At 52.5% G+C, this 10,549-nt stretch overlaps 1 protein-coding gene across 1 annotated transcript; it reads right to left on the minus strand.

The window, feature by feature from the left end:
* Positions 1-2,472: 2,472 nt before the first annotated feature.
* Positions 2,473-8,333, minus strand: SIGLEC10 (sialic acid binding Ig like lectin 10; the record flags this gene model as incomplete). Its single annotated transcript, XM_082607816.1, has 11 exons — positions 2,473-2,721; positions 4,133-4,268; positions 4,368-4,461; positions 4,774-5,058; positions 5,141-5,398; positions 5,512-5,559; positions 6,695-6,958; positions 7,048-7,095; positions 7,408-7,692; positions 7,839-8,219; positions 8,297-8,333. 11 exons carry the CDS (start codon positions 8,331-8,333, stop codon positions 2,473-2,475), a joined length of 2,085 nt encoding a protein of 694 aa, XP_082463942.1.
* Positions 8,334-10,549: the final 2,216 nt, after the last annotated feature.

Genomic DNA, 10,549 nt, shown 5'->3' on the forward strand with positions numbered 1-10,549 from the left:
TACCAAATCCGGGCTCCGGGGGTGACTATGGAGGAAAAACAGAGAGCGCTTAGGACACAGGGAGCACAGCGCTCTTTTTTGCTACTTCTTCTCCAAAGCTATTTGCATCCCACCTGCAGACTGGAGCTCCATGGCTCAGCCAACTGGGCTAGTCAGTTAATACCTTCCACAAGCCGAGAAAATTTAAAACACTATAGTTGCCATTAAACAAATGTAAGATGATAACTTTCTCTATTCTTCTGAATCAAAGAAGGACACCCACCATACATAACTCATCGTACTTGATACTCAGATCATCGTACTTAAAGTCTGGGTAACAGTTTACAGTTTATCAAGTGCCTTCATCTGTGTTCTCTCTTTTTCTTAAAAAACATGTTTTTATTGAAGTATAGTTGATGTACATAAATTACATAAATTACAGGTGTACAATAGAGTGATTCACAATTAAAAAATTTTTAAGGTTATGTTCCATTTATAGTTACTGTAAAATGTTGGCTATATTCCCTGTGTTGTACCATACGTACTTGTAGCTTATTTTATACCTAAGAGTTTGTACCTCTTAATCTCCTACCCCTATACTGCCCCACCCCCCTCATCTGTACTCTCTTATTCAATCATTATAACCAGCCTTCCAAGTAAGGGTGTTACCTTCATTTTAATACATGGGGAAATCGAGGCTCAGAGAAAGTAAGTCACTTGCCTACACTTATTCTGATTAGTAAGTAGTAGAATCTGGACACAAGTGCAAGTCCTTTGTCCTTTCCATATACTGCACCTGCCACCCCTCCTTATCAGGTCCCCTCTGCTCAACAAGCCAATATAAGGTCATGACCAAGAGCCTGGGCTCTGGAATCAAATCTTACGAATCCCGTGGCTTTGGATGTGTCTGTAACCTTTTCGTGACTCAGTTTGCCCAACTGTATAATAGAGATAGTATCTGTATAAAGGAACCCTTGGAAAATTCCAACTCAAAATCTTTTTCTTTCTTTTCTTTCCCTCTTTATCTAATTGCATTTATCCTTCTAAGAAGTAAAGACATCCCCTCCACCCCCATTCCCCCACCATGGTCTTAGAAAGGAAAAAAAAGATCAACAGAGGCCAGCTTCATGGACACAGCCTGACCACAACTTCCTGCTGAGATGAGGTGACCAGCTAGCCTCTCTTTATATCTGAGATGACTGACCATCCTCACGTTCTGCCCTGAGTTTTGAGTCCTTTTCACTCAAGAGCGCCACTTCAGGAGGGATTATGAAAAAGCAGGGGGAGCAGTGGTTTTGGAGTCAGCCATGGGTGGGACCCCTGATATTGCCGATTTCTCCTGTGTGTCTTTAGATAAGTTAATTCACCTCTCTGAGTCTCAGATATCTTCCCAATGGAGATACTCTTAAATCTTACACCACAGTTGGCTCACAATGTGATACATAGCAGATATTCAAAAATATTAATTTCCGGGCCTCCCTGGTGGCGCAGTGGTTGAGAGTCCGCCTGCCGATGCAGGGGATACGGGTTCGTGCCCCGGTCTGGGAGGATCCCATATGCCGCGGAGCGGCTGGGCCCGTGAGCCATGGCCGCTGGGCCTGCGCATCCGGAGCCTGTGCTCCGCAGCGGGAGAGGCCACAACAGTGAGAGGCCCGCATACCGAAAAAAAAAAAAAAAAAAAAGAAAAAAATATTAATTTCCTCCCTCTATTAAACTGCCACTCAAGTCTCCTCGCCCTACAAGTCCTCACCCTAGAAACCTTCCATCTAGTCACAGAGCTAGTCAGTGTCACCTTGGCTACCCTTGAACTCTCTCTGGACCTCCGCTTCTGTTTGCTCTTCTGTACAAATAAGTGGGTGAGTTTACATTACATGAAAATTCCACAAACTTCTCCTAAACCGAAGGCTAGCTATCTTAGGCTTAGCAGGGCAACGACTCCACTCTGCCTGAAATCAGCCATAGGCGATACAGAAAAAAATGGGCATGGCTGCACTCCAATAAAGTTTTATTTTTATGGACACTGAAATTTGAATCTCAAGTCATTTCCATGCATCATAAAGCATCCTTCTTTTGATTTTCCCCTTAACCATTTAAAATGTAAAACACACTCTTGTCTCACAGGTGGCAGCAAAACAGGCAGCCACCCAGACTTGACCTGTGAGGTTGGCAAAGATGAGCGCTTAATCATCTTTAAAGGCCCTCCCACCACTGAGAAACTGAGACTGTGAGTATTCATCCAGGGTGGTGCCTAGGTTTGTCAGAGGAAAAGTTTTATCTTGCTTAGAATGGTGTATTTGGAGAAGGCCGCTCTGGAGACATTCATCAAGCTGTTCCAAAATGCTAGGATCTGGGATGGGATCATCCCATCCTTGGACGATGAAATGAGAGAGAGAGGGAGACAGAAAGACAGACAGACCACACTCTGTTCTCCTCTTCCCAATTGCTCTGCCTTTCTCCCTGGCCTGGATCCCAGTCCTCCAGCCCAGTAGCCGCTCAGTGGAACTGGATTTCAGCATACTCTGGGTGAGTATCCTTGGGCCTCTGGGTGTCCCATGGTCTGAGGCCTGGGAAGTTGAGGACAGCATAATGGATCTCCTCTTGGTTGTTCCCTGATTCTGGGACTTGAGTGGATGATTTGGGTCCTGGACAATTGTGGGAAACAAGATGGAGCTCCTTCTGGTTCTTTCTGGGTTCCGGGGGGGCCCAGGAAGGACTGCTTGGTTTGGCTTTCTGTTTCTGAGCCTAAGGGAAAAATGACCATCCTTCATTCATTCATTCATTCATTCATTTAACAAATACTTGAGCTCCTACCACGTGCTAGGCACCGATTGAAGAACTGGGGTTACATCAGGCAGTAAAACAAAGACCCTGCCTTTGCTGAGCTCGCCTTCCATCTCGGGACAGGAACAAACAATAAAGACAAGTCTGTGGTTAAGCCTCCCAGCTTGTGGTTCTCTGCTATGGCTGCCCTAGCAAACTAATGCAGATAGATTGGTGTAACCATCACCACAAGACACAGAACTGCTCCATCACCACAAACATCTCCCTCCTGCTGTCCTTCTCATCATCCTCCCATCCCGAACCCCTCGCAACTACTAACCTGTCCTCTATCTCTACAATCTCATCATTTGAGAGTGTTATATACACGGAATCCTGTGTATGTGACCATCTGAAATTGGCATTTTTCACTTTTTTGTTTCTTGGTCCCTAAGCTCTATCCAACCGAGGGGGGAGAAGTGGTTTGGATGGATTTGGGAGGAGATTTGCAGATGGATTGATTGTGGGGGGGGATAAAAAAGAGAGGAGTAAGAAATGACTTAAAGTCTTTAGGCTTGAGCAGCTGGGCAAATGTGGTGCTATTTGCTGAGATGCAGAGGATGGAGGAGAAGGGTTTTAAGTGGTGCTTAGTCATGAGTTTGGTTTTGGACAGGCTAAGTTTGAGATGCCTATTAGACATCCACATGGAGATGCTGCCTAGACAGTTGGCTATGAGTCTAGAGTTCAGGGATGAGTCTGGGAGATGTAAATTTTGGAATCATCCACATATAGATGTTCTCTCCTGAAAATATCCAGCACTTACCCAACACTTACTAGGTGCCTGGTACTGTTCTAAATGCTTTACAAGTAGAAAATGAGCATATTGAATACCCAGAATGAGCCTACGGGGTCGGCACTACTATTATCCCCATTTTACAGTTAAAGAAATCGAGGCACAGAAAAGTTAAGTGACTCATCCCAGAACACACAGTGAAGAAAGCGGACAGGAACCTAAGCAGGCTGACTTCAGAGCCCTACCCTTAATCATCACTAGGACATACCGTCTCTCAGTGATATTAATCATTGGTGACATCATTAATTTTACTTAGTAATGTCGTTGGTAGTAGTAATAATGGAATAGCTGCTACCTATTAGGCAATAACATGTGTTGTAATCCTCAAACCAACTCTCAAGGAGGAAGCAATAGGGGCTCAGTGGAGGGAGGGATTTGGTCAAGGTCTCATAGAGGTTAAGTGCCAGAATCGGGACTTGAATCCAGCACCCGGGGCTTTTCCACTGCGATGTCTCTCGGGCAAAGGGTGAGGGCGGAGCTGGGGAGGAGGGTATACAGGAGTCAGAGAAGGGCAAGAAGAGACAGCTGGTTGGGACCACTCACCAGGGGGCCAGTTTTAGGGACCACGTTGATGTAATCCAGGAGCGTGCTCCTCCGAGAGACCCTGGACCTCGGAGTCTCTCCCGGGGCCGGGGCCGGAACCTCTGCTTGGGTCCACTTCTTCCTCAGAGCCCTCACGCTGAGGGAACACCCCGCCTTGGTGTGCGCCCTGGCCCCGCCTCCCTTTCCACGGGTCCCAGATCCCACTCTCCCTCCATCGCTGGTCCTGCTAACTCACATGATCAGGATGAGGCAGAGGAAAAGGAGGGTCATGAGGCCAATTCCTAGAAATATTCCGCTGGAGAACGCTTTGGAGGCGAATCCCTTCTCATCTGCACGAGGAAACGGCCAGCCATCTCTGAGCCCTTCCCATCCCCGTGGGTCCTCACGTCCACGCGCCACTAGGCGCTCAGGCTTCCGGCTCCCATTCCAGAGGTTTTTACCTAGAGCCCCTTCCCATCGACTTCTTGGAAACTGCTACACCCCAGGCCCAAGTGTCAGGCTTTCCGATTTAATTTCCCCCTCCGCATCCCCAGCCACAGGCGCCCCCGTGTCCCTGCTCCCCAGCTCCTGACCCAACCACAAGACCCTGTCGCTGTCGCTCTCAGCCCCCGCCTCCAGGGGGCGTCCAGTTGGCCCCTGACCTGGCAGCAGCAGGACAGTGGCGCTCTGGGCCCCGTGGACGTTCAGGGCCTCGCAGCTGAGTCTGAGGCCAGAGCTGAGCCCCTCGCGGAGGCTCAGGGAGCTGTTGGCCCAGGGCCCAGCCGAGCTGGAGGTGACCTTGAAGGAGGCGTTGCTGAGCTTCCCCTCCGGCAGCCCCTCCCCCAGCCGCCAGCGCAGGGAGGGGGCCGGCTGAGCTCGGGAGGAACAGTCGCAGTGCAGACCCTCATCCTCCTGGGAGCAGGAGGGTCCCAGCAGCTGCGGGGGGTCTGTACAGAGGGAGGAGAGTCAGCGGTGCCTCTCCCCTCCCCTGGGCCCAGGTGTCCTGCCCCCAGGGGTCCCCGCACTCACAGACCACGGAGAGGCTCAGACAGATATTTTGGGAGCCCAGAGGGTTCTGAGCTCGGCAGGTGAATTCTCCTTCATGCTCTGTTTGTATCTGAGGCAGCTCCAGGACCCCAGGATCTGAGGGCTGGGAGGGGCTCAGAGTCTGTCCCCCTCGGGCCCAGCTCAGCCGGGCTGGGGGGTTGCTGTGAGCGACACAGAGCAGACGCAGGCTTTGGCCTTCCAGGACCGGAAGAGATGTGCCATTTCTGAAGTTTTCCAGGACTAGGGAGGGAAGAGGCAGGATGGATGAACAGCTGAGGGCACAGGGACCCTCTTCCTGCTGACATTCCAGACGTCTGGGCCCCCTGTTTGGTTCCTCTGATCCCCTTTCCTACCTGTCCTATTTCCTTGGGAGGCCATCACTTTCAGGTTCTCTGGGGCATCTGCAAGAGAGACAGGGTACTTGACTCTCAACAAGCCAGGGCTTTCCTTCTGGGCAAAGTGAACGCCCCTGGGGGTGAAGGGCTGGGAGGGGGAGGGGGGCTGAATCACCCACTGAGTGATTCTCAGATGAATGACCCAAGGGAATAGACCAGTAAGAAGGGTAGGTCCCTAAGATATTGTGATTTATAACCGAAACAGGTATTTGATCTTTGTCCCTATTCCTGGCACAGAGCTTCTAACACCCTTGGATCTCCTGAGTGGTAGGTAAGCGTGATAAATGTGCCTTGTTATTTATAACAAACCCCTTTCCACCACTCCTGAGTTTATGTTAATGAAGTCACTTTTAGAAGGGCCCAAGGGTGAGGGCTTGTTGCCAGGGCAACCAACCACAGCTTAGAGGGTTAGAACTTTCAGTCCCACCCCCCTGACCTCTGCGGAAGGGAAAGGGGGCTGGAGGGTGAGTTCAGTCACCAATGGCCAATGATTTAAGCAATCGTGCCTATGTAATGAGGACTCCATACCACCCCCCACAAAATGGGGTTTGGAGAGCTTCCAGGTTGGTGAACACTTGGAGATTTGGGGAGAGCTGTGCCCAGGAAGAGGGCATGGAAGTTAGATGCCCCTTCCCCATACCTTGCCCTATGCATCGCTTCCCTCTGGCTGTTCCTGAGTTATATTCTTTTATAATAAACCGGTAATCAGGTGAGTAAAATATTTCTCTGAGCAGCTCTAGCAAATTAACTGAACCCAAGGAGGAGGTCATGGGAACCTCCAATCTATCGTTGGCCGTTCAGAAGCACAGGTGACAACCTGGACTTGTGACTGGTGGCTGAAGCGGGGGCGGGGCCAGTTTCCAGAAACTGATCCCTTCACCTGTGGGATCTGATGCTATCTCCGGGTAGATAGCGTCAGAATTGAGTTGAATTGTAGCACATGCCACTGATGTTGGAGAATTGCTTGGTGGTGTGGGGAAATCCCCCGCCCCCGCGCCCACCACAGTCGGAGCTGGAAGCAGAATCCCTAGCCCCATAGGCCTGGGGTTCCGGGTCCCCTTAGAGCTCTGGGACCCTGCCCTCAGCCCCCTCCCTCCTCCCCGCCCCCGCCCCAAACCAGGCCCCTGCTGGTCACACTCACACAGCACAGAGAGTTCCAGGCTGCGGCTCTGAGAGCCAAGCCTGTTTTCAGCTTGGCAGGTGTAGCGACCCGCATCCTCAGCCTTCACCCGGGGCAGCACCAGCTCCAGGGTTCTGGAGCCCGAGGGATGGGACCAAGAGAGGACTCTGTCCTGCAGGGCCCAGCTCAGTGTGGCAAGCGGCATGCTGTCAGCTGTACAGAGCAGCCGCAGGAACTGGCCTTTCTGGACTTGCAGATGGGGGCTGTTTCCCTGCGGCTCCAGGTCTGCAGAGAGAGAGAGCGTGCAAGAGAAGGACTGCAAGGGGGAACACCACTCCCCCGCCCTCCTGACACCCCCAAGTGGCCCTCAGTACCTGATACATTGGTCTGGGAAGTGCTGATAACCAGGTCTTTGGGGGCATCTGTAACAGGATTGGGAGCTGGCTTTGGGGAGGAATGAGAGATTCCCCACCGCCAGAGAGAACCCCCTTGGGGAGAAGGAAGTGTGACTATCCTCCGGGAAGACAAGTGACAAATGAGTGCCCAAGATGCGCTTATGGACACAGGTCCAGACGGCATCCCCATTCCCCCTCCCTGGGTCGAGGCAAGCGTCGCTAGACTCCACCACGCCTTCCTCCCCACGAATCCACAGACAGCTGACCGTCATTGCCCGGCTGCCTCTCGCCACCTCCACGTCCCCCGTGCCCTGATGTCCTTCCCGCCACCAAACTCACAGGCCACGCTCAGTAGGACGGTGTTCTCTGTGCTCAGTCCCTTTCTGGAGACGTCCACTCGACAGGTGAGCTTAGTGCCGTGGTCCTGGGGTCTGGGTGTGAAGGTGAGGGCTGAGAGGTAGGAAGTTCTTGGTCTGGCCTCATGGGAGGAGACGGTGGCCCCCCTCCAGGAGAGAGTAGGGGCTGGACATTCCTCAAAGGTCCAGTCAAACATACAGATGAGCGTCACCTGGTGCCCAGGCTTCAGAGTCTCTGGGATGTAGATCTCTGGCTTCTGAGTCAGGGCTGGGATGCAGGGAGAGAGGGTGGGATGCTAGGCCCTGATGGGGGTACTCCCGGGGGTCCCCCATGGTCCATTCCCCATAGCCCCTCCCCAGTAGGAGAAGGGGGGAGGGGGTCCCACCCCATTCCAGCTCGAGCCAGTTCCATACCTGTCACCTCCAGACGGAACTTGTATTCCATGAAATTATATCGGACGTAATGGCCTCTCTCCAACCGAAAGAAGTACGATGCACTGTCCTCCATGTGTACATCTCTGATGAGCAAAGAGCAATTCTGTGTGGCGTTGCCAAGGAGCTGGAATCGGCCTCGGGTGTGTGTTTGCACGCCTTGACCCGGCTTGTTTGTGGCCACTGGCAGACCACTGTCTGTGTCGGTCGGGTCTTTGAACCAGAAGCCGTAAGCTGGGGTGGAGGGAATCCAACCTATCACGGGATAGGAGACGGAGCAGGGCACGACCACGCACAGGCCTTCCTGCACCCTCACCAACTCCTGCACCTGCAGCTGGAAAGCTGGATGCTGAGCCCATGACCCTATGGGGAGACAGAGAGAGGCTCAAGCTGCAACCCCAGTCCCGGGCCCCTCCTGGCCCCCCACCTCGTTCACTCACCGGCCCACAGCACGGCTAAGAGCAGTGGCAGGAGCATCTCAGGCACTTGGACCTGCCCTGGGACGCGCTCATTCCCCAGACACTGTGACTGGCCCTAGGCAAGGGCAGAGGCGGAAGCTGAGCCCTGGTGGACTGATGCATGAAATGAGCTTCTGATGCTGAGACCCACACGACTCATTTTCCTTTTCTGGACTCTCCCCACCCCGCCCTTGCCCACTTGAACTCACTCTTTCCTGGGGGGCTCGCCTGGCGTTTGGGGTCCCTGAGCTGGTCAACTTCCCGAGTCATCTCTGGGGGAGGGAGCGGAGGACATGTGTCTAGACTTGGGGCCTGGCTTTGGGTGGGTGGAAGCTAGGGACTCTCCCGCTGGACCCTGAGCCGTTAGGGAAGCAGAAGTGAAAGTCCCCAGTAAGTCCTTCTTACAGGGGCCTCTGGTGACGGTGATGGGTGCTGGGCAGGGTGGATTTCTGGGGCAGAGGGTGGGAGTGGGAGTGCAGGGCTAGTCTTGCCAGATAAAAGGCAGGATGCCCGGTTAAAACTGGCTTTCATATAAATAATGAATTTTTTTAGTATAAGTATGTCCCAGAGATTGCATGCAATATACTTCTGCTCAAATCATTCGTTGTTGAGATCTGAAATTCAACTTTAACTGGGCCCTTTGCATTTTTATTGGCTAAATCTGGCAACCCTAGACTGGTATCAGTCCCTCCCCCTTCACCCTCCCTGATGGGCTCACTGACTCCTGGTCCCCCAGGAGCACCCACCCCAAGGTCTTTGTCTGCTTCCCTGTCACACAGTTGGACGACACACATTTGTAACACCTGATGTGATAAGAACACAGACACCCAGGGGTGATGCTGATGGTGGGAGACTTAGGCAATGTCAGGGGCATGGGATTTGTGGAGTGAGTCAGTTAAACTCCCCCAGATGTGGACTGTTGCTCCCCTCATCTTGAAATGACTCTGTGTTTTGGTCACGTGGAGACACTGTGTTTGCCTATATGACCTCCATGCTCTGGAAGCTTGTGTGTGGCAGGTGTCGTGCTGTATATGGCGGAGGGGGACACACATAAGTAAATGAGACAGTGTCTGACCTCAAGGGAAGCCAGCTTGGTAAACGAAGATCCTTAGAAACAGAAGAAGAGCACTGAAGTGTTCATAAATGCCCTGCCCACCCCCCACATGCTGGGATACATATTCATGCTGGGCCCTGGGGAAAGGGTGGTCACTACTTCCTGGCAAAGTCAAGAGGGGCTTCCCAGAGGAAGTGACATGTAACTATCCCTGTCCTCGAATCCACTGTATTAGTCTGCTCAGGCTGCCATAATAAAAGAGCACAGAATGAGTGGCTTAAACAACAGAAATGTATTTCCTCACAGTTCTGGAGGCTACAAGTTCAAGATCAACGTGTCAGCAGGGTTTGTTTCTTCCGAGGTCTCTTTCCTTGACTTGGAGATGGCCGTCTTCTCCTCCAGTCTTCAGCTGGTCTTCCCTGTGTGTGTATGTGTACTTCCTAAGGACACCAGTCATACTGGACTGGGACTCCGCCCTATGACCTCATTTCAACTGAATTACCTCTTTAAAGACTCTATCTACAAACATAAATTCTGAGATACTGGGGGTTAAGACTTCAACATATGAACTTGAGGGCAGAGGGAGTGCAATTCAACCCGTGACACCCACCCTCCTCTTCACTCTGCTCCCGGGTCCCCACTGCCCAACCTGGGCTTTCTCTGGGGGAAGCAGTTTCCCTTCTCCCAGGGGAGCCCTTGCATCCAGGGACATCACACCCTTCCTTCCATCAAGTTCACAGAGGAAGGGCCTCTCAGAGGGAGGAGTGAGAGGGAGGGAAGGGTGCCTGGGCCCTGCTGAGGGCTTGCCCTGAAGGAGCTGAGAACTGAGGCTCCCCACCCCCAAAGCTTAGATCCAGCCTCACCTCTGCCTTGGAGCATCTCCATGCCTCTAGGGGGCTAATGGGAGTAGGAACTAGGAGAGTGGCAACATCTCAGGCCTTCCGTGGGTTTCTCCACACTATTCCATGCTACCCCATCAGACAGCAAAGGGAGAGAGGACCGTCTGCTACCCTAGGGCTGAAGGTGACCAATCCGTGACTCCCCAGCTCCTCCAGGCCAACCCAGAGGTCTCACACGCCCCACGGACGAATGTGGGCCACCCTCAGGGTTAGATATGCCTTCAAAGCTCAGAGCTGATCCCTGAGATGTGGAGGTGAGGAGGTCTCCCGTACCAGGTGAGG

Source organism: Mesoplodon mirus (assembly GCF_964341445.2).
Source record: "Mesoplodon mirus genome assembly, chromosome: 19".
Lineage (NCBI taxonomy): Eukaryota > Metazoa > Chordata > Mammalia > Artiodactyla > Ziphiidae > Mesoplodon > Mesoplodon mirus.